The sequence below is a fragment of the Tupaia chinensis genome, unplaced genomic scaffold (assembly GCF_000334495.1).
Source record: "Tupaia chinensis unplaced genomic scaffold, TupChi_1.0 Scaffold148012_1, whole genome shotgun sequence".
In the NCBI taxonomy this organism is placed as follows: Eukaryota; Metazoa; Chordata; class Mammalia; order Scandentia; family Tupaiidae; genus Tupaia; species Tupaia belangeri.
The window spans coordinates 817713-841823 of NW_006207862.1; the positions used below are offsets into that span (position 1 = coordinate 817713).

Genomic DNA, 24111 nt, shown 5'->3' on the forward strand with positions numbered 1-24111 from the left:
CGGCCAGCAGCCAGCAACCAGCTCCCTGCTTCCTGCTCCTTGCAGCCTCCCCGCCAACGCTCTCGCGAGTCTTAGAATAAAGTTGTGGTCATGGCAGGAAGTTCTCGTGAGAGGTAACTGGTTGCTATAGTTGCAGAAAGCAAAACTGCGGTTGCCGCTGGTAGGTAAGATAACTATAACTCCTCAGAGAACCCTCTTCTCGGCCTCACCACCCCGAGCCTACGGCCACACTACCCTGAGACTCCAGACCAAAAGGCCGCCCACCCTGCTAGGCACGGACCTTCCCGCCGTCCCCAGGTCCCCAGGTCCCCTCCCAAAGGTGGACTGACACTCACCAGCTTTGGATGAGATCCCCTCCACCAGTCAGCACAGTAGCTCCCCAGTTCGTAGACCAGTTCAAGAGCAGACAAACGCTCTGACGGAGTAGCTTCCAGGACCAGGAGGGATTTGAGCTGGATATTGAAGGATAAGTAGGGTTGGCCGAAGTAGAGATGGAGTGGGAGAGAAGGGAGAGAACTGCACAGGAAGAAATCATGGACAAGTTCAAATGTGACTAGGTGCAGATAATCTTTGAAAAATACTAACCCAGAACATATTTGTCCCTAGTATAAAATAATTAGAAAATGTATCTGAGTAAATAAAACAGGAGCTTTTCCAATGGACTACCACCCTGTGTGACTATGTAGGATAGATATAGATAATATTTTTATGTATTATATATATGTATATAATTTTATTGTGACTCATTGTCTCAAAATAGCTTTTTTAAAAATAGAAATGAATCTTTGAGGGGAACTTTTAAGATTAAAAACAAGTTACCAAAAACACTGAAGGATATGAGAGTGGGAAGTGAGGGAATGGCATTTCTAGTCTGTCATGGGGTGATTTGTCCTTAATAGGATAGTTACATGTGTAAGAATCTTTTTAACATGAATCAGTATGATCATCCTTGTGACCAGCTCCTTAATGCATTGACTATCCCGCAGTAAAGGTTGGCAAGGAGTATAAAACAATGCTGGACTAGTATTTAAGTTTCACCCTGCTGTTGGTTACCATGTGCTGTGGGTACTTGTGCAGCTCTGGTACATGAGGGGACAGATCTGTTGATTCTATTTACAGAAACTAGAGAGACCAGAGGGACTTTGCCTAACTACTGATATGGACCAGGTGCCATCAACGGGCAGACTTGTGCAGATCACTGTGACAGATGGATATGATTTGGTAAAGTTTATTTTTGGAAATCCACAGAGTCTCTAATTTGGGAGCACCAGTGGGAGGAATGGAATTTTGCATCATTCTCTACCCCCAAACCTCCTGGCTCTACATAGCGTTGGCCTTCCTCCTCAGTATTTTTTGTTGTTAGTCTGTAATCAGTAAGTCACATTATCGTGTGTCTAAAATACCTGGCAATTTGAATACCTAACTTAAAGGGGGTGAGACAAGAAGTGGTTTTAATTTTCCTAGATATTGGTTCATATATAATTTTCTTTTAAAAAATTTTTGCTAGAAGGCATGTACACTTGCTGAAGAGAGAAAGAGGGGAAGTGAGAAAGCACCCCACCATGGGATATGATCATGCTGTAATTCCTTCTCTTCTATTGCTCTCTCCTTTTGGGATTTTGGGCATACATGCACATGAGCCTGACATGTTTTTCAAGCCACGGGGTCCAGGACATGAACTACACAGACAGCCATGTGGGATCCAGCATCCTTAACCTCCACATCCATGTTGGCCCTGTAATTTCTTTTTTCCCATTCTCTTGAGAAGGTTCTGAATTCTTCCAGTTTCCCATGTGATTAATTCCATTTGATAAATTTAAATAATGAAACTACAGTGTAATATAACCATTAAGAATTGTGAGAGGCGCCGGGCGCATGTGCGTGCGTGCCCAAGATCCCGAGAGGAGAATGGAGGAGAAGGGATTGCGGCGTGACCATCCCTCCTGGGGGGTGATTTCTTGCTTTCTGTCTCTCTGTCTCTCTCTGTCTTTCTTGTGAGCACACATGCCCTATAGCAAAAACCTCTCCGAAAAAAAGAAAAGAAAGAATTGTGAGAATAAGGGGCCAGCAGGTGGCATGATGGTTAAAGGTGCTGGACGCCCACATGGCCGACTGCGGTTTAGGTCCTGGACCTGATGGCTTGCTTTCTTACTTCTCCTCCCTATCTCTGTCTCTCTCTGATCAAACTGGAAAATAATAATGATAACAATAAATTTTTTAAAGTTAAAATAATTCTTAAAAAATTTTGCGAGTATAATGAAATGGGAAAATATTCAGTGTTATAAAGTTTAAAAAAACTTACGATGTGATTACCACATCTCCACTTTGTTTTAAAGTGAATATATATTAAAAAAAGTATATACAGATGTGGGGGTGTGGTGTGTGTATATATGTCTATACATGTGTATATATTCAGAATAAAACCCTAGAAAATATGTTAAAAATGTTAATAGTGCTTACATATTAGAGCAAGAGCACAAGTCATTCATTTTCCTATGTGATTTTGTCTTTTCCAAGAATTTTTTTTATAATCAGATAAAACACAATAAATGTCATTTTTCAAAACTCCGACATAATGTCATTTAATGGAATGTTGCATTTAGCTACAACTAGATTTGTTTAATGATTTTCTATCTACTCTTTTTGTATTTGTGTTGTAACTTGTTAGGAAAAAATAGCAATTATAAAAAATAGAAAAATAGTCAAAATGGGTTACCAAATGTGTAGGAAATTTTTTGAGTATAATTGTAAAGTGATCTGTTTCTGCCAACAGAAAGGGTTTAAAGGAGAAACTCCAGTTACCTTTATTCGTGCAGAATTCAATCACGTGGTTCTGGGAGACTCTGCAAAAATTACTGTTTCTCCAGAAGGAACTGCAAAATACAACTTCACATGCAGTTTTGAGTTCAATCCTGAAGGAGGAATCACTTTATATGACCTCGCCCACAAACCTGTGTTCTGTAAGTCCTTGTGGTTCTAAAAATGTAATGAGGAGCATTTTTATTGGGACAATTGAAGACACCTTAACTTCTTATTCTAGTATTAATGTAGTGTACTTTTATTTATTTTTTAGAGAGTTTTGCTATAGGGCACACAACAAGCTCACCAGAGAGACAGAAAGCGAGAAATCACCCCCTGGGGGGATGGCCACACTGCAATCCCTTCTCCTCCATTCTCCTCTCAGGATTTTGAATACACATGCACATACGCCCAATGTAATTTTTAAGCCACCAAGTCCAGGACTTAAGCCGCAGTTAACTCTGTGGGAGTCCAGCAACGTAACCATTATGCCATCCACTTGTCCCAGTGTAGTGTGCTTTGGACCCTACATTCTGACAGTAGTCACCATGACCTACTAATTTCTTTTTTATTTAGGAATTATTTTATTCAACTTTATTTCAATTTGACCAGTGAGGGACAGAGAAAAAGAGAGGGAAAGTGAGAAAGCAAGCCACCAGGTCTGGGACTTGAACCACGGTAGACCATGTAGGAGTCCAGCACCCTTAACCACCATACCACCTGCCGGCCCCCATGACCTACTAATTTTTTTTTTTGGGGGGGGAGAGGTTTTTTTTGCTATAGGGCGCGTACACGCACCAGACAGACAGAGAGACGCAGAGAGACAGAAAGTGAGAAATCACCCCCCGGGGGGATGACCACGCCGCAATCCCTTCTCCTCCATTCTCCTCTTGGGATCTTAGGCATGCTGTGGTTGTTGGGGCACTGGACTCCCACACAGCTGACTGTGGTTCAAGTTCCAGACCTGGCAGCTTCCTTTCTCACTTTCCCTCTCTCTCTCGGTTTAAAAAAAAAAAAGTAGTAATAATAAATAAAATAATTATTTTTAAAAAACAAAATATAGACCAATATCATAAGTATAGACACAAAAGTCCTTAACAAAATATTAGCAAATAGAATTCAGCAATATATAGGACTAGCCCCATAGCCTACTGATTAGGAGAGCTGGATCCCATATGGCTGACTGCAGTTTGAATTCCAGCTTCAGGGCTTTAAAAACATGCCAGGTGTATGTGCATGTATATGCCCCAAATCCCGACAAAATGGAGAAATGAATGAGAAAGAAGCGTGACCACGTCCCACTGGGGGATGTCTTCTCTTTTTCTCTCTCTGACTCTGGTCGCCATACAGGTCTTCTGGTCATTAAAAAAGAGAGAATTCAGCACATATAAAAAGAATTACATATCAGGGCCTGGAGTTTATTCTGGATATTCAAGGCTGGTTCAATATTTGAAAATTAATCAACATGGGGATTGGTAGGTGGCATGGTGGTTAAGGTGCTGGATTCCCACATGATGGACCACAGTTCAAGTCCCAGACCTGGTGGCTTGAAATTCACACCAGGCTGTTTGTGTGCGTGTGCCTAAAACCCCAGGAGAGAATGGAGGAGAAGGGATTCTGGCATGACCAGACCCTCTAGGGGATGATTTTTCATTTTTCCTCTTTCTCTATCATCTCTTTCTGTCTTTCTTCAACCAGTGCACATGCCCTCTGGCAAAACCCTTTAAAAAAAAAATTCACCACATTCACAGACCAAAGAAGAAAAGCAGCATGATTATATCAATCAACAAAGTAAACAACTGATAAAATTTAATACCATTTCATAATAAAAATTGTCAGAAAAATATAACTAAAGGAAATTTCTTCAACCTAATAAAGGCTATCATACTTAATGGTGGAAGCCTGAATGTTTTCCCCCTAAGATTGGGAACAAGTTAAAGATGTCTATATTAACACTCTTATTTACATAGAACTGGAAGTTCTTTTTTTTTTTTTTAAAGAATTATTTATTTAACTTTATTTATTCATTCATTTATTTTAATTTGATCAGAGAAAGGCAGACACAAAGAGAAAAGCAAAGTGAAAAAGCAAGCCACCAGGTCCAGGACCTGAACCTTGGTCGACCATGTGGGAATATCCAAAACCTTAACCACCATGCCACCTGCTGGCCTGAACTAGAAGTTCTTGACAGTGCAGTAAGATAAGAAAGGAAATAAAAGGCATACAAACTTGAAGAAATAACACTGTCCTGGGACCAGCCGTTGGTGTAATGGCTATGTCACTGGACCCTCACGTAGTCTACCGCAGTTCGAGTCCTGGACCAGTGGCTTAAAATTCATGCTGGGCACGTGTGCATGCATGCCCAAAATCCCAGGAGGAGAGGAGAATGGAGGAGAAATGATTGCATCATTGCCATTCCCCCTGGGGAGCAATTTCTTGCTTTCTCTCTGGCAAGCTCAGGCACCCTGTAGCAAAAATCTCTCCAAAAAAAAAAAGTAGTAAGGAATCTGTGGTCTGCAGATAGTGTGATAGTTAAGGACGCTGGACTCCTACATAGCCAATTGTGATTCGAATCCCAGACCTTGTGGCTCTGCTTTCTCACTCCCCTCCACACTCTGTCCCTCTCTGGTCAAGTTAAAATAAATAGATAAATAAAGTTAAATAATTTTTTAAAAAATGAGTTAAACAAAAATCACAGGATAAAAGGTAAATGTATATCAATTATATTTCTGTATACTACTAATAAATACGTTGACACCAATATTAAAAATATAATACTGTGGGGCCAGCAGTTAGCATAATGGCTATGTCATTGGACTCCCATGTAGTCGACTGCGGTTCGTGTCCCAGACCCAGTGGCTTGAACTCACTCTGGCGCGTGTGTGTGCGTGCCCAAGATCCCTAGAGGAGAATGGAGGAGAAGGGACTGCTGCGTAGCCATCCCCTCGGGGGGTGATTTCTGGCTTTCTTTCTCTCTCTGTCTCTCTGGCGAGTACATGCGCCCTATACCAAAAACCTCTCCAAAAAATAAAAATAAAAATAAATATACTGTTTACAGATGCTTTTATTTATTATTGTTTTTTAAGAGAGATTTTTGCTGTAGGGCCAATGCACTTGCATAAGAGACAGGGAGAGAGAGACAGAAAATTAGAAATCACCCTTGGGGGGGATGTCCATGCCACAATCCCTTCTCGTCCATTCTCCTCTCTGGATTTTGGGCACGCACACACACACACACACATACACACACACACACACACGCCCAACATGAGCGTTAAGCTGCCAGGTCCGGGACTGAAATGCAGTCAACTACAGTGGGAGTCCAGCGACATAACCAGTATGCCATCTGCTGGTCCCTATTTATTACTTTTTTTAATTGCCAGAAATGTACATTTGTTGGATTCAGAAGGAGAGGGAGAAAGCTCCCTTGATGGGGTATGGTCACATCACAATCCCTTCTCTTCCATTTCCCTATCCTACAATTGCTTTTAAAAATTAAATACTTGGGGGCAGCAGGTGGTGTCGTGGTTAAGGCGCTGGATTCCCACATGGTCAACTGCAGTTTAAGTTTTGGGCCCAGTTGTTTAAAACATATTAGACACATGTACATGTGTGCCCAGAATCCCAAGAGGAGAATGGAAGAGAATGGATTACAGCATGGCCATTCCCCTTGGGAGGGGATTACTCACTTTCCCTCTCTGTGTCTCTCTATAGTGAGTGCATGTGCCCTATGGCAAAAACCTAAAAAACTGGGGACCAGCAGTTAGCATAATGGCTATGTCGCTGGACTCCCACGTAGTTGACCGTGGTTCGTGTCCCGGACCTGGTGGCTTAGAACTCACGCCGGGCGCGTGTGTATGCATGCCCAAGATCCTGAGAGGAGAATGGAGTAGAAGGGATTGCGGCGTGACCATCCCCCCTGGGGGGTGATTTCTCTCTTTCTGTCTCTCTGTCTCTCTCTGTCTGTCTGTCTTCTGGTGAGTGCTTGCGCCCTATAGCAAAAACCTCTCCAAAAAAAAAAAAAAAAACCTAAAAAATTAAATTTAAGAAAATGAAGTACTGGGACCAGCAGGTGGTGTGGTGATTAGGGCGCTGGACACTCCCACATGGCCAACCATGTTTCCAGTCCTGGACCTGGTGGCTTGCTTTCTTATTTTCTGTGTGTGTGTGTGTGTGTGAGTGTGTGTGTGTGTCTGGTCCAATTACAATAAATGAATGAATAAATAAAGTTAAATAAAATAAATCTTTAAAAGAAAAAGAAAATGAAATACTTAGTACTTGCCTAGTGGTTAATGAAGTAAATTCCACATGACTGATCTGGTCCTGGTGGCTTGAAAATCACACCAGGTGCATATTCATGTGTGTGCAAAATCCCAACAGATTGGAGAAATGGAGGAGAAGGCATTGTGGTGTGACCATTCCCCATCAGAGCGTCTTTCTCCCTCTCCCTGTCTCTGGTGAGCATATATGCCCTCTGGTAATTTTAAAAGTAGTAATAATAATAAACAGTAAAAATGAAATACTTAGTGTACTAACAAAATCTGTATGAGGGGTTTGACAGTGGTGGCAGTAAAATGCAATCCCATGTGGGAAGTTTCTAAATTCATGTCCAGAGACCTCCCTGAGTATACCAGGCACACACATGCCCACCATCCAGGGCTAGCAAAAGCTGGGGGCGAATCATGGCATCAGGTTCCTTTTGGGAGTGATTTCTCTCTCTTTCTTTCTCTTTCTCTCATTGTCAGATAAATAAATAAAAACTTTTAAACACTCCAAAACATACATAGGATTTAAGTGCTGAAAACTACACACTGGTAATGAATGATATCAAAATATCTATAAATAAAGAGATATACAGTGTCATGGAAGATTCCACGTAATTAACACGTCAGTTCTCCCCAGATTGATGAACAGGTTGAATGTAATTCCTATCAAAATTTCCACAAGATTTTTTTTGTAGATGCAGACAAGACTATCCTAAAATTTAAAAAAAATTTAACTTAATTTTATTTATACATTCACTTTAATTTGATGAGAGAGAGAAAGTGAGAAAGCAAGCGACCATGTCTGGGACTCAAACTGTGGTCAACCATGTGGGAGTGTCCAGTGCCTTAATCACCATGCCACCTGCTGGACCCCAGCTATTCTAAAATTTATATGAAAAGGCAGCAGAACTAGAATAGCTAAAACAATTTTAGAAAAGAGTAAAGTGGGAAGAATAAGTTTCTTGATTTCAAGACAGTGTTTAGATACATTAATTGAAATTGTATTAGTGGAGGGATAGATACATAGATCAGTGGAATAAAACAGAAATAGATTCGTCCAAATATACCCAGCTGATTTTTTTGGTTGTTTGTTCGCTTGTTTATTTTTAGGTTTTTGTCACAGAGTGCATGTGCTTGCTGAAGAGAGACAGAGACAGAAGGAAAGTGAGAAATCACCCCCTGGGGAGGATGGCCACACTGCAATCCCTTCTCCATTTTCTTCTTGGGATTTTGGCCAGGCACTCACACACTTATGCCCGGGTGATTTTTCAAGCCATTGGGTCTGGGTCTTGAACCGCAGTGTGAGAATCCAGCACCTTAACCACTCTACCACCTGCTGACCCACCCAAATGACATTTTTACAAAAATGTAAACCTAATTTATTAGAGAAAAAATAGCCCTTCAACAAATGATGCTAGAGCAATTAGACATTCATAGCTTAAAAAAGAAAAAAAGCAAAGCCAGCAGATGACACGTAGATTACAGTGACTGGATCCCAGATGGCCATCTGCATGGTTCAAGTCCAGGACTGTCAGCTTGAAAAACATGCCAGGTTCATGTGTATGCATGCCCCAAATCTCGAGAGGAAAATGGAGAAGGGATAGTGTTGTGACCATCCCCCCGAGGGGTTCTCTCTCTCTCTCGCTCTTTCTTTTTTCTTTTTTTTGGAGAGGTTTTTGCTATAGGGCGCGTGCGCTCGCCAGACAGACAGAGAGACAGAGAGACAGAAAGCGAGAAATCACCCCCCAGGGGGGAAGGCCACGCCGCAGTCCCTTCTCCTCTATTCTCCTCTCGGGATCTTGGGCACGCATGCACACGCTCCCGGTGTGAGTCTTAAGCCACCCGGTCCGAGATGCGAACCGCGGTCGACTATGTGGGAGTCCAGCGACATAGCCATTACGCTAACTGCTGGTCCCTGCTCTTTCTCTCTCTTTTTCTCTCTCTGTTGTCTGTTTCTGCAAACACGCTCTAGCAAAAAAAAAAAAAAAAAAAAATCTGATTCACTGGAACTCACCAAAATTTAAAATTCTTGCCCTGTGAAGGGCAAGCTAGAGTGGAAGAAAGTATTTGCAAACTACACTGTGATAATACATATAATATACAGTCATCCTTCAGTATTTGCAGAGGACTGCTTTTGCCTCAAGGATAACAAAATCTGAGGATGCAAAAGTAGCTTATATCAAAGAACATAGTCTTTGCATGTACCCTATGCATATCTTTCTGTATACTTTATTTTTTCACAAGTTTAATAATTCATTGTGGTTTATTTAACAAGGTTTTTTGTACATCAGATTGTGGTTTAAAAGCAGTTATTTTCTTATATAAACACACACACATTTATGTGATATGAAGAGACTGATGTATAATCAGTAAGTCTTTTAAATCTCTTTTCTATGGATTTCCCATATTTTCTTGCTTAGCAATAAAAGGCATTTTTTTGGTTTATATAAACATTCTTTACAACCACCTTCTTAACAGAAATTAGTATACAAATAGTACTGGGTATTTGGTAAATAAGTCACAGACGAGTAAGTTCAACTGTGCAATTGTGAAATCTAATGGCAAAAAGTTTTTGAAACCTTAAGACTGGGTGATCTGCAATGTTTCCAACGTGTCTTCAACTGCCTTAAGAGAGTATATGATTTCCTTCTTACTTGGACCTGCAAACCAATAAGCTCTGTTTATTTGAATACTTGTCCAACTAGCATAATTCATATTGTCCTTTTTCATTTTTGCACTTGCTTTTGGATTAAAAGCAATATAACTAGCTGACATGTAAAGGCCAAACAAAGCTGTTATACTTCTGTTACTCAGTTTCAACACCAGTGCAAAATACTTGCCTGTAAGTTTAAGGTTCAAGTCTACCTTGAGTATATTTAACTTCAGCATACTGCTGACGGTATGAATGGTTGTGTGAATTAGTCACCATCAGTTCCTCTAAACAAAAGGCGGCTTTTGCATAGTCATGCTCATTGATATAAAGTTCTGCAAGTTCATGCCAGGCTTCCTGGTCTCCAACAGATCGTTCCAGATACTCATTCAGTTCCCAAATAGCCTCCACATTTTTCCCCTGGGCTTTTCAAATGGCAATCTTACGCTTTCCTGCAGCAGTGTTAGTTGGGTCTTCTTGTAATATTCGATCATATAACTGTATAGCATCATCATATCTTTCCATGGCTTCAAATCTCATGCCTGTTAATCGCTTGACTCTGTGATTGCCAGGGAACTGTCTTCTTAACTCCTGAAGACAAAACAATGCCAAATCATCCCGACCATAGTCCAAGGCTGCAATCATCACCTGTTCATAGATGATCCAAATATCACCTCCAAGTTTAGATGCATATTTATTAATTAATTCTTCCCCCACTTCTACAGTTTGCTCACTATTGCGTGAGTTTTCTTCTTTCCATGTTCTCATTTTATCTTGCATTACCGGGACCAGCAGTTAGCGTAATGGCTATGTCGCTGGACTCCCACATAGTCGACTGTGGTTCGTGTCCCGGACCCGGTGGCTTAAAACTCATGCTGGGCGCGTGTGCATGCGTGCCCAAGATCCCGAGAGGAGAATGGAGGAGAAGGGACTGTGGCGTGGCCATCCCCCCTGGGGGGTAATTTCTCACTTTCTATTTCTCTGTCTGTCTCTGTCCGTTTGATGAGTGCACGCGCCCTATAGCAAAAACCTCTAAAAAAAAATCTCACATTTCTTCCCAAGTGACATGGTAAAGCTCTGAGACCTTCACCATCTTCCTCTTTCTGTATACTTTAAATCCTCTCTAGACTACTTATAATACCTAATACAATGTAAATCCTGTGTAAATAGCTGTTATACTGTATTGTTTAGGGATAATGACAAGGAAAAAGGTCTGTACGTGTTCAGTACCATTGTTTGCCTAGCTACATAGTACACACCAGCAACAAGGTTTGATCCACAGTTGATTGGATCTGTAGATACAAACCATCGGCACAAAGAGCTGACCTTATAAAGAATTCTCAAAACTTCACTATAAAAAACTCCCAAACCATCTGGTTAGAAGAGGGCAAAAGAAATGAAGAGATATTTCACCAAAGAGAATATACAGATTGAATATGCTTATAAAAAGATGTTCAACATCTTTAACCATTAGAGAAATGCAAACCAAAACCACAAGGAGATATTACTACAAACCTATCAGAATAGCTAATAATAAAAAAGTCTGGGGGCGGGACCAGCAGTTGGTGTAATGGCTATGTTGCTGGACTTCCATGTATTCAACTGTGGTTCAAGTCCCAGACCCAATGGCTTAAACTCACGCTAGGCACGTGTGCGTGTGTGCCCAGGATCCCGGGAGGAGAATGGAGGAGAAGGAGTTGTGGTGTGGCCATCCCCACTAGGGGTGATTTCTTGCTTTCTGTCTCTGTTTCTCTCTGTCTTTCTGGCACACACACGTGCCCTATTGCAAAAACAAAACAAAACAAAAACCCTCTCCAAAAAACTCTAGAGGCAAGCATGTGGTGTAGTGGTTAAGGTTCTGGACTCCCACATGATCAATCACAGTTCAAGTACTGGACACACCAGTTTGAAAATCACATGGGCACGTGTGCATGCAAGCCCAAAATCTCAAGACAGGAATGAAGGTGAAGCGATTGTGGGATGGTCATCCACCCTGGGAGGTGATTTCTTGCTTTCTGTCTCTCTGGCAGGCACATGTGCCCTGTATCAAAAATCTCTCTCAAAAAAAAAAGAAGGAGTGGGGCTGGCAGGTGGTGTGGTGGTTAAGGTCGCTGGACTCCCACATGGCCTACCACGGTTCGAGTCCCAGACCTGGTGGCTTGCTTTCTCACTTTCTCTCTCTCTCTTTGGTGAGTGCACATGTCCTAAAGGAAATTAAAATAATAACAATAATAATAATAGATAAAAATTAAACAAATATTTTTTTAAAGAATTATCTTATTTAACTTCATTTATTTATCCATTCTTTAATTTCAGTTTGACCAGAGAGGGAGAAAGAGAGAGAAAGTGAGAAAGCAAGCCACCAGGTTCAGGACTCACACTGTAGTCAGCCATGTGGGAATCCAGCGCCTTTAACCACCATGCCATTTGCCAGCCCAAATAAATAATTTTTTTAAAAGCTGACATATCAGATCACTGGGGGAAAAGTGCATTATGTAATAAATAATGTGGGGACACCTGGGTAGCTATGTAAAAAACAAAAAAGTAACCAATATCTCAAAACTACAACCAAAATAGATTCCAAGTGGAGTGTATAAAAACTTAAACTATGGGGGCCAGCAAGTGACGTGTTGGATAGTGGCATTGGATTCCCATATGGCTTAGTGTGGTTCGAGTCCTGGACCTGGTGGCTTTCTCGCTTTCCCTTTCTGTCTCTCTGTCTCTGTCTGATGAAGTTAAAAATAATAATAATAACAATAACAAGAAATGGAATTAAATAAATAATTATTTAAAAAACACTTAAAAGTATGTAAGCACTGTAAGAAATCATAGAATTAAAATAATCATAGAATAGTGGGACCAGCAGTTAGCGTAATGGCTATGTTGCTGGACTCCCACATAGTCGACCGCGGTTCGCGTCCCAGACCTGGTGGCTTGAAACTCATGCCGGGCGCATGTGCGTGCGGGCCCTAGATCCCGGGAGGAGAATGGAGGAGAAGGGATTGCGGCGTGGCCATCCCCCCTTGGGGGTGATTTCTCACTTTCTGTCTCTATGTCTCTCTCTGTCTGTCTGGCGAGCGCACGTGCCCTATAGCAAAACCTCTCCCAAAAATAAATAAATAAAATAACCATAGACTCGTGAAACCTTTCTAAGTATTTCACAACTGTAGAAACCAGAAGGAAATAAAGTAGTGTATTTTATGAGGCAACTATAAAAGACAAGCCACAAACTGGGACATAATTTACAATTCATTTCTAGATGGAAGGCAAACATGCCTTTAAAGAGCTTGTCTACATCAGTAAGAAGAACACCAAAAATCTAATAGAAAAATGCATAGAACATATAAAAGGAATATGAAAAGTTCACCAAAAAGGAACTATAATGGTTCTTTAAACATATGAAAACCTGTTCATTCTCACTTAATTATTTTTTAATTATTTTCTATAGCAAATATTAAACATAATCCAAAAAGGGAATAATTCAGTCAGTTCTCATCAATTTATCATCTGGTTTAAACACTTCAACTCATAGCTTTTTTTGTTTTCTCTAAGTTTCTTGCCTCCTTCCAGCCCTAGCTCTGTATCAATTTGAAGCAAATCCCAAATAGTGTATTATTTTTCTGAAAGCATTTCTTTGTTTTTTTTTAAATATTTTATATGATTTATTCATTCTTTTATTTTTAAAATTTTACCGGAGAGAGACACACAGAGAGAAAGAGAGAGAGAAAGTGAGAAAGCAAGCCACCAGGTCTGGGACTTGAATTGTGGTCAGCCATGTAGGAGTATCCAGTGCTTCAACCACTATGCCACCTGCTGGTTCCTTCTGAAAGCATTTCAGTAGGCTCTTTAAAACACTTTAAAATTTTTCCCCTTTTGGGACCAGAAGACAGCGTAATTGTTATGTCACTGGACTCCCATGTAGTTGACTACGGTTCGAGTCCCAGACCCAGTGGTTTAAACCTCATACTGGGAGCATTTGCATGCTTGCCCAAAATCTGGAGAGGAGACTGGAGGAGACTGGAGGAGACGGATGGCAGCATGGCCTTCCCCCCAGGGAGTGATTTCTTGCTTTCTGTCTGTCTCTCTGGTGAGTGCACAGGCCCAATAGCAAAAATCTCTCTCAAAAAATTTTCCCCTTTTATTCATAAAGAGAGAGAAAAAGAGGAGCACCCTCCGTAGGGTCTGATCACACTCTAATTCCCTTCCTTTAGTCTTTCAGCCCAATCAGACCATGGGCCATGCATACATGCCTGACAAGGCTGGGAATTTGATCTAGCAGTCACCAAGTAAGACCTACCTTCACGTGAGCAGTGCCTTACCACTGTGCCACAGAGCTGGCTTACCATCTTCCTTTAATAACAACCTACTTTCTTAAGAACAAACCCCTTCTCAAGAGAGCTAGAAAGTACTGGGTCTTTTGAGACATAATCCATTCATGAGAGTGGTACTTGCATTGTCCAATCTCCACCCATGAGGCCATAAGTCTTAAGTATTTTTTTATTTCCCAGAACCATTATACTGGGAAACAAATTCCAAAACATGAAACTTTAGGAAACAAATGATTATCTAAACCATAAAAAAGACTTCAAAAATTTCATGGAAGGTGCCAGCAGGTGGTGTAGTGGTTAAGGCACTGGACTCCCACATGGCTAACTGCGGTTAAAGTCCCTGACCTGGCAACTTGAAACTCACGCAGGATGTAAGTGCCTGCATGCCCCAAATCCTGAAATGAGAATGAAGGAGAAGCAACTGTGGCATGGCCATTCCCTCTGGAGAATGATTTCTCACTTTTTTGCTCTCTGTCTCTGTCTTTCCGGTGAGCACATGTGTCCTATAGCAAAAATTTCTCTTAAAAAATTTAAATTAAGTTTAAAAGTTCATGGAAGAATAAAATTAAAGATAAAAATAACCTGAGTGTAGTGGTGTATGCCTATAATCCCAGCTTCTTGGGAGACTGAGGCAGGAATATTGTGAGTTTGAGGACAACCTCAGCAACATAGCAAGACTCTTGTGTCTGTGAAAAGGAGAAAAATATAGGGCCAGTCTACGGTGTAGAGATTATGTTGCTGGACTCCCACATGACTGACCACTGTTCGAGTCCTGGACTGGTGACATGAAAATCACCCCAGGTGTGAATGCGTGCATGCCCAAGGTCCCAGGAGGAAAATGGAGGAAAAAGGATTGCTGCATGGCCATCTCCCCTTGGGGGTGCTTTCTCACTTTCCCTCTCACCGTCTCTGTCTCTCTCTTTCTCCAGCACACACATGTGCCTTAATGCAAAAAACTCTTAAAAAGAAGAAAAAGGAGAAATATATGTTTATTTCTCAGTGTAAGCTCCATCAAGTTACAGATACTTTAGCAAGCAATGTTATGTAACAGCCGTTTAGTCTATCCCTGAAGAGCTGAGGGTCTTGGGAATTTAAGATTAAGAAACAAGGGGTTGGTAGGTGGTGTGGTGGTTAAGGCACTGGCTCCCATATGGCTGACTATGGTTCAAGTCCTGGACCTGGCAGCTTGCTTTTTCACTATCCCTCTCTCTGTGTTCAAATTAATAATAATACTTAATACAATTAAAATGGTTCTAAGACATTTTTTTAAAGATTAGGAAACAAAAGGGAGTCAAAGGAACCAAATCAGAACTATAATGTGAATACTTAGTGATTTCCCATTAAAATGCTCACAATATTGCCCTTGTCTGATAAGAGGTATGAGCAAAAGCATTGTCATGGTGGAAAAGGACTCTTCGCTAAAGCTTTCCTGAGTATTTTTTCTTTCTTTCTTTTTTTTTTTTAATTTGCCAGAGAGTGTGTATACTCTCTGGAGAGAGAAACGAAGAGAGAAGGAAAGTAGAAAGCACCCCCATGGGACACAGTTATGTCACAATCACTTCTCCATTTCTTTTTTCTTTTTTCTTTTTTTTTTTTTGAGGTTTTTGCTATAAGGCGCGTGTGCTCGCCAGACAGAGACAGAAAGTGAGAAATCACCCCCCAGGGGGGAATGGCCACACCGTGATCCCTTCTCCTACATTCTCCTCTCAGGATCTTGGGCATGCACGCACACGCACCGGGCGAGTTTAAACCACCGGGTCTGGGACTTGAACCACGTTCGACTACATGGGAGTCCAGCGACATAGCCATTATGCTAACTGCTGGTCCCTCCAAATGGGTCTTGATGTTAGATGTACAAGGAGTTCTAGCCACTTTGGATAATGGTATGCCCATGCCTGGAATATTTAGGGAAGCCTCTGGGAACCAACTGAGAACCTTCCCATGTAAATCAGCCTTCAGGGGTGCTGTTCACGCCGCAATCCCTTCTCCTCCATTCTCCTCTCGGGATCTTAGGCACGCACGCACACACGCCCAGTATGAGTTTAAGCCACCGGGTCCGGGACTCGAACTGTGGTCGACTACATGGGAGTCCAGCGACATAGCCGTTATGCTAACTGCTGGTCCTGCACTTCTCCATTTCTTTTTCCCTTTGGGCTTTTGGGCATGTACGCATACCCAACTGGCATGTTTTTCAAGTCACTGGATCTGGGACTTGAAATTGTCAGCCATGTGAAATATTGCTCAATTATAAGAAACAATGAGATCCTATTGTTGGATGCAAAGTGGATGAATTCTATATAAGACTTAATGTTGAGCAAAGTACGCCAGACTTGGAAAGATACACATCATATAACTCCACTGAGTTTGTACTAAATATCTGCACTCTATGGCAGAAATGGAGAGATCCGAAGATCTGATAGCAGAGAGGGTAAGTGTAGTGCCGCAACTGTAAGGCCGGAGAGTGGAGGGTAGAGAGTGGGTTGTAGAGGGTGGGTTTCAGGTGCATAGTGAAAAAAAAATTTTTTTTAATTTAATTAAATTTATTATTATTGGTTTTTAAAATTTGCTAAAGGACATGTGCACTCACCAGACACATACATACAGAGAGAGGGAAAGTGAGAAACCAAGCCACCTTGGTTTTTCTGATTACAGTTTTTCTTAGTAGTGCAGTCCAAAGGGATGCTACAGCTTCAACTTCACTTCAATAAAAGAAGTAAAATTACACTTGCATGCCATTTTCATCTGTCATATGGCAAAGATGGTAGAGTTTTATAGCATACCATGTAGGTAATTCTGTTATCAAGCTGTATTACCTCTGTTTAAAATGCTGGAGCTGAACCTAAGTTTACAAGAAGCACAGAGATTGAGAAACAAATAAAACACCGTGAGGAAAAAAGGACAAATCTAGAAAGTGTGATATTCTATATAACTACTGATATGATGTCTTCAACAAATCAATGTCATGGAGAAAAAGTATGTGGAAAAGAGGGACTGTTCTACATGAAAAGAAATGTAAGAAACATGACAACCAAATGCAACGTGTTGTTTTAGGTTGGATTCTGGTTTGAACAAGCCAGCTACAAAATAAATTTGGGGATAACTGGGAAATGTTAAATATAAACTGGACAGGGTTGGCAGGTGGTGTAGTGTTTAGGGCACTGGATTCCCACATGGCTGACCGTGGTTCATGTCTCAGACCCGGCAGCTTAAAACTCACACCAGTCATGAGTGCTTGCATGCCCAGAAGTTCAAGAGAGGAGTGGAGGAGAAGGGATTGTGGCGTGGCCATCACCCCTGGAAGGTAATTTTTCACTTTCTCTCTGTCTCTGTTTCTCCAGTAAGTGCACCAGAGAACAAAAATCTCTCTTAAAAGAAAGAAAGAAAACATAAATAAATAATAAAATAAAGTCATGATAGTTCCATTTGATTATGTGAAAAATCTTGAAGCACCAATAAAAAATATAGATGGGATATTAAATGAATTAAGGAGTTTTTTGATGCTATTATTGTTCAGTTATTAAATATGACAAAGGTACTATAGTTTTGTAGGAAAATGTCATATTTTCTATCTGTATACTTCAGTATTTAGGGATAAAGTGTCTTGAGGTCTGTAACTTACTTGAAAATATTTCATCAAACAAAGTCATATGTAAGGAAGCAAATATGGCAACACACTCACAGTTCCTAAATCTAGGTGATGTTAATATGGCTGTTGATTATAGTATTCTACTTTTCTGTGTATTTGACATTTTCCTAAGTGTTAAGCACAGGAATGAGGTAATGAAAAACCTCTCACACACCTTGCATACTCTGGTGATCACCCAAGCTCTGCCAAACCCTATGCTAGGTGATATGGAAAGATCTAGAATAGTGTTTTTCAAACTTAAGATTGTGACTTTTTAATCATCCCTAAAATCAATTGAGGGGATCCTGACCAGTAATTTATTTTACATGAAATAGAGGAGGAAATACCTAAAGGTTTTGAGCAAGTAAGGACTAATATCCTATAATCATATATTACAGTTACTTTTATACATATCTATGTACATGACAATGTAAAATCCATTTCTTTTTCTTTTTTTTGGAGAGGTTTTCACTATAGGGTGCGTGTGCTCGCCAGACAGACAGAAAGAGAAAGAGAGAGAAAAAGCAAGAAATCACCCCCCAGGGGGATGGCCACACTGCAATCCCTTCTCCTCCATTCTCCTCTCGGGATCTTAGGTACACACACATATGCACCGGCATGAGTTTAAGACACCTGGTCCAAGACTCAAACCACAGTCGACTACGTGAGAGTTCAGCGACATAGCCATTACGCTAACTGCTGGTCCCTAAAATCCACTTCTTATAGCTTGCAGGCAAAATGTTTAAAAGTCACTGAGGTATTTTCCACCAGAAATCACTAATGTTGATGCCTTTTTTGGTTTCAAGTTTGCTTTTCATAGATTAAATTTCTTTGACAATGTCTTGTTTGTGGCATCTTGATTATAGGTGAGTTAGAAATGTCCTTTTCTTTGTTTTTATTTTTTATTTTATTTTATTTTTTTTAGTAACCATGAGTGAAGTTTTACCAAAGGAAAAGAAACAGAAAGATGAGAAGACCTTAATTCTCGGTCAGGCTGTTGTGGACCTTCTTCCTTTACTAGAAGGTCAGATATGTGATTTGCCCAAAAACAGAAATAGCATATCTCGTAAAATATACCTCCAGAGAAGTGCAAAAACTAGCCCCAGTGAATTCAAGGGATGGGGTGGGGGAATGAACATATTTGCCTTTGCCTATATAGGTAGTAACTTTATCCTTTCTCGTTTGGGTCAACTTGGCCTTCTTTTTGTAGGGGAGAGTTCATTTGAAACGATGGTTCCATTACACCCTGTGCAGGGCTCAACCTTAGAAACTCCTCGAGCTGGCGCTAAGGTAATCAGAGTTTTAACTCAATATTTTGGCCTGCCATTCATTGTAACAGATCTGTCTGTTCTTAAGGTTCATTTCAGTCTATTGGACATCTTCTTTTTATAGCACACACAGTGCTAGGTTCTAGAAAACAAGAAGAATAAGGCAGAGTCTGGCAGAAGGGCCCCCAATCTACGTGTCATGGATTATAATCCTTTGTGATTAAATGGTGGTGGAGGGGTGCATGTAGACACAGAGCGGGTACCAGTTACTTGGCTCAGGGGTAGATGTAAGAAAAGCTTAACCATGGAAATGCCTCTTGCATAATATCCATCCTGGATCAAATAGTAAATGAAATCACCTACTTTTGGGCATGATAGCCTACCTCTAGCTGAAGACTTCTAACTCAGCAGTTTCACCCAAGGCCCCTCTCCTGAATTCCCAAATGTTAGATTTTATACCTACCTACTGAATTTCTCTATAATAATATCCCATAGTCACCTAAAACTCAATATTCTAGAACTGAACTCAGTACCTTCCCTCAAACCTACTCTTCCTTTTATCTTAGTTATTTAGACTACTGGCATCATTCATCCCTGAGATCAAAGCACATAGAACCTATGTTATATTTCTGACCGCTCCCTCAGAAGCTGACTGCATCCAGTCCCCAGATCTAGCTTTCACCAATTCCAGCATTTCCTATCTCCTAAATGTCTTTGGGGTTTCTTCTTAACGTCATTCCTACTCTTTATTGCCTTATCATCTCTCACCTGAAAGGTTATAAATAGCTCTGTACCTGTCCCTGCCTCCCTCTCTCCAGTTCAGCCTTCCTGCCGCTTGTGCACTGTCTTAAAAGTGAATCTCATCACATCTGTTCTCAGTGCCATGTAGTTCACAGATCTGCCCGCATGTTAAGGTCCAGGTTTCTTGGCAGGCATACATTATAAATGGAAGCCACCCACTTTTTCAACCTTATCTTTTTTTTTTTTTGAGAGATTTTCACTGTAGGGCGCGTGCGCTCACCAGACAGTCAGAGAGAGACATAGAGACAGAAAGCGAGAAATCACCCCCCAGGGGGGATGGTCACGCCACAATCCCTTCTCCTCCATTCTCCTCTCGGGATCTTGGGCACGCACGCACACGCTCCCGGCGTGAGTTTTAAGCCACCGGGTCCGGGACACGAACCGCGGTCGACTACGTGGGAATCCAGCGACATAGCCATTACGCTAACTGCTGGTTCCCTCAACCTTATCTTTTAACACTCTTCTGCTTGTATTGTATGTTCTAAAATCCTGAACTGCTTGGTTACACCTGAGCTGAATACACCATACTATTTCAATCCCCCTTTACATAAATAGCCCTTTTTACCCAGAATTATTTTCTCTGTTCTTATCAAAGTTGCAAATTCCTGTGGTTTTTATTTTTAATTTATTTTATTAATTTCTTCCACAAGAGAGGGAAACAGAGTCATAAATAGACAGAGAGAGGGGGCCTGCATGTAGCATGGTGGTTAGGGCACTGGACTTTCACATGGCCAACTGTGGTTCAAGTGTTGGACCTGGCAGCTTAAAGACCACAACGGGCATGTGTGCAAGCATGGCCAAAATCCTTAGAAAACACGAGAAAGGACTGTGATGTGGCCATCCTCTCTTGGGGGGGGGGTGGTTTTTCACTTTCTCTCTCTGTCTCTGTCTCTCTCCGAGCACATGTGCCCTAAAGAAAAAAGAGAGACAGAGAGAGAAAAGCACCCACAGTGTCATCAAGCTCTGATCTTATCCCTAGTCTCAGCCAGACCAGATCACTATCATGCATGTGCACACAGTGTGCACAGCGCTGCCTCAGGACGTGAATCCAGACCTTCCCGTGTGGCCTCAGCATCACAGAGCATTGCATTGCTACTGCACCATCATGACGAGCACATGCTCCTGTTCATCCCCAAAAAGTCAACTCAGATGGCACCATCTCTTACTCCTCCCAGCCCAACAATTAATCATTCACTTCTTCCCTAGAGCTCCTTAACTGGATTTGGTACATGTCTCTATTGCAGTATTTAGTACAAGTCACAGGACTATGACATGAATTTGATGGTGGAAAGGACCGTATCTTCCTCATCTTTATATCCGTAATACTGTAGTAAATTGCCCAGCCTATCGTTAGCAGTCATGACACACTTTTAACCTACTTTGTGTTGTATCCTGTGTGAAAAATGTCATAAATCTGGACATATATGTCAGACACTTAGGCATATATAGATCCATATCTCTATACATGGATAGATACATACATATTTTTAAAAAATATTTTTATCACAAAGCAGTATATTTAAATTACAAAAACTAATCATAAAATATAGGCCGTTAAAAAGGCCCCACAACCTCATTTACTCATGTGTGCCTACTATGGACATTTCAGCATCGAATCTTCCGGTTTGTCTCCTATATGTATTTGTGTAGACATTTCACCTCAGTGTGATAGAGTGGGGAGGGCTCTAGATTAGGGATAAGTTTCTCTTCTCCGCTCACTCTCCAACTCATGGGATCTAGAAAAAGGTTTTCAGAGCAGTATACCACAACAGAGTAAAATCACACACACACATATATATTTATATATACATACTCACACACAAGTAAAAAGAAAATTAAAGGTGTGCAACATAATATAATTTTCTTTGTTGAAGATGGTAAAAATGGTAGTGTCCTTGATTTGGTTATTATATACCGTGTAGGTGCTTTAAAAAACCATATTGTATTCCACAAAGATACACAATTAAGGAGCCTCCAGGTGGCATGATGGTTAAGGTCACTGGACTCCCACATGGCCAATCAAGGTTCGAGTCTTAGACCTAGTAGCTTGCTTTCTCATTTTCTCTCTCTCTTTCTCTCTCATTGTCTCTTTCTCTCTATCCCTCTCTGGTCAAATTAAAAAGAAATAAAATTCAATAAAAAAGAATTGTTTTATTGAAATTTATTTATTTATTTCAGTTTGACCAGAGAGAGAGCGAGAAAGAGAGAGAAGGGAAGTGAGAAAGCAAGCCCCCAGGTCCAGAACTCAAACTGTCGTTGGCCATGTGGGAGTCCAACACCCTTAACCACCACACTACCTACCGGCCCCAATAAAAAAATAAAATCCTTAAAAAAAAGATATACAATTAAATATAAATAATAAATTATAAAATAAATTTATAAAGAGTTATTTTAGTCCTCTGTATAGAAACAATTAAGCTTAGCCTTCTTATCTTGAATGGCGATGTGAGATTCAAATGAGATAATGAAAAAAAGAGGGCCTCTGATAATTTTCAAAAATGCTGCATAATTTAATTCTTTTACAGCAGTGCAGTCTTGAAGTTAAAGTATTTGTGGCAGAGCCCTTGCTGACTACAGCTCAGATCTTAGGGAGCAATCTACTGAAGGTCACGTTGGAGGCTGCCTATTCTGTGCCTGAATCCTTCATTCCCATAGGACCTCTGCAGAACTACATGGTTGGTCTGCAAGTTCCATCACATGGAGAGGTAAAGCCCTGCTGCCAGAAATTTTGATACATTCAAACATGTCTGTATTCACATGGTCTTCTCTTTGTTACTTGCTAAGATTCCATTCAAAGCATCCCTCTGCTAATGGTTAAGATTTATTTTAGGCTTAAAAAATAAAGTTTATTAGGCCAGCAGGTGGTGTGGTGGTGAAGGCTCTGGATTCTTACATGATTGACCTTGGCTTGAGTCCTGGTCCTCGCAGGCTTGAAAATCACACTGGGCACATATGCATGTGCCAAAAATCCCAAGAGGAGAATGGAAGAGAAGGGATTGCAGCATGGCCATCTCCTCTGAGGAGTGATTTCTCACTTTCCTTCTCTCTGTCACTCTCCAGTGAGTGCACGTGCCCTGTAGCAAAAACTAAAAAAAATTTTTTTTAGTTTTAGTTTTTGCTATTTTTCAATAGTGTGCATTTGCTCGCCAGCAAGAGACAGAGAGAGGGAAAGTAAGAAATCACTGCCCAGCCGGGTGGCCATGCTACAATCCCTCCTTCCACAGAATTTTAGGCATACATGCACATGTGTCTGGAATGATTTTCAAACAGCTGGGTCTGGGACTCAAACCTTGCAGCCAGTCTTGTGGGATCTAGCACCTTAACCACCATGTCTCCTGCTGGCCCCTTAAAAAATAACTTTTAGGCCAGCAGTTGGCATAATGGCTATGTCGCTGGACTCCCATGTAGTGAACCGTGGTTCAAGTCCCAGACCCAGTGGCTTAAACTGACACATGGCATGTGTTCTGCATGCCCAAGATCCAGAGAAGAGAATGGAGGAGAAGGGATTACGGCATGGCCATTCCCTCAGGGGGGGGGGAGATTTCTTGCTTTCTGTCTCTCTGTCTCTGTCTTTCTGGTGAGCACATGTGCTCTATAGCAAAAACTTGTCCCCCAAAAAACTTTTAAATTATATTTTTCTCAAGCTTTAAGAACCTATTTCTAGGCACCAGCAGTTGGTGTAATGGCTATGTCGCTGGACTCCCATGTAGTTAACTGTGGTTCAAGTCCCGGATCCGGTGGCTTAAACTCACGCTGGACATGTGTGCGTGCATGCCCAAAGTCCCGAGAGGAGAATAGAGGAGAAGGGATTACAACATGGCCAGCCCCCCGGGGGGTGATTTCTCACTTTCTGTCTCTCGGTCTCTCTCTGTCTTTCTGACGAGCACACAGGCCCCATAGCAAAAACTTCTCCCCCCCAAAAAAATTATATTTTCTCTAATAAATATAGATTTCTGTTCTTGATCTCAGGATCTTCCATTAAATATTAATTATCCTTTTAGTTTGAATCCAATTTCAACAGCTTTATTTCTTCTTTCTTTCTGCTTCAGTAAAATGAAATTGTATATCTCTGCTTTCAAATCTTTTGAGTATGTACACAGAAGTGAAATTGCTGAATTATATAATTTAATTTTTAATTTTTTTTTTTTAGATTTTTGTTATAGGGCTTGTGTTTTTCCCCAGAGAAACAGAGAGAAAGAAATCACTCCCTGAGGGGGATGGCCATGCTGCAGTTCTCTTCTCTTCCATTCTCCTCTTGGGATTTTGGGCATGCATGCACACACACACCTGGTGTGAGCTTTTTGTTTTTTAAAGCTTTTTTTTGTTGTTGCTAAAGAATTATTTTATTTAACTTTATTTTATTTATATATATATT

General features: G+C 40.9%; 1 protein-coding gene and 1 pseudogene across 6 annotated transcripts in view; one reads left to right on the plus strand and one right to left on the minus strand.

Moving 5' to 3' along the window:
* CFAP70 (cilia and flagella associated protein 70) overlaps positions 1-24111 on the plus strand; it is a 93871-nt gene continuing 69760 nt past the window's right edge. The window contains exons 1-6 of one of the 6 annotated variants that reach the window (XM_027768901.1): positions 1-164; positions 1120-1221; positions 2774-2960; positions 18593-18691; positions 18878-18957; positions 22262-22441. In XM_027768901.1, coding sequence (XP_027624702.1) covers positions 1159-1221; positions 2774-2960; positions 18593-18691; positions 18878-18957; positions 22262-22441 — 609 coding nt within the window. In that variant the 5' untranslated portion in view covers positions 1-164; positions 1120-1158. Of the gene's footprint in view, positions 165-1119; positions 1222-2773; positions 2961-18592; positions 18692-18877; positions 18958-22261; positions 22442-24111 lie in introns of those variants that run through there. The other 5 variants (XM_027768899.1, XM_027768900.1, XM_006170058.3 and 2 more) reach the window with 5 other exon arrangements.
* LOC102481286 (ER membrane protein complex subunit 2-like) lies at positions 9645-10807 on the minus strand (annotated as a pseudogene).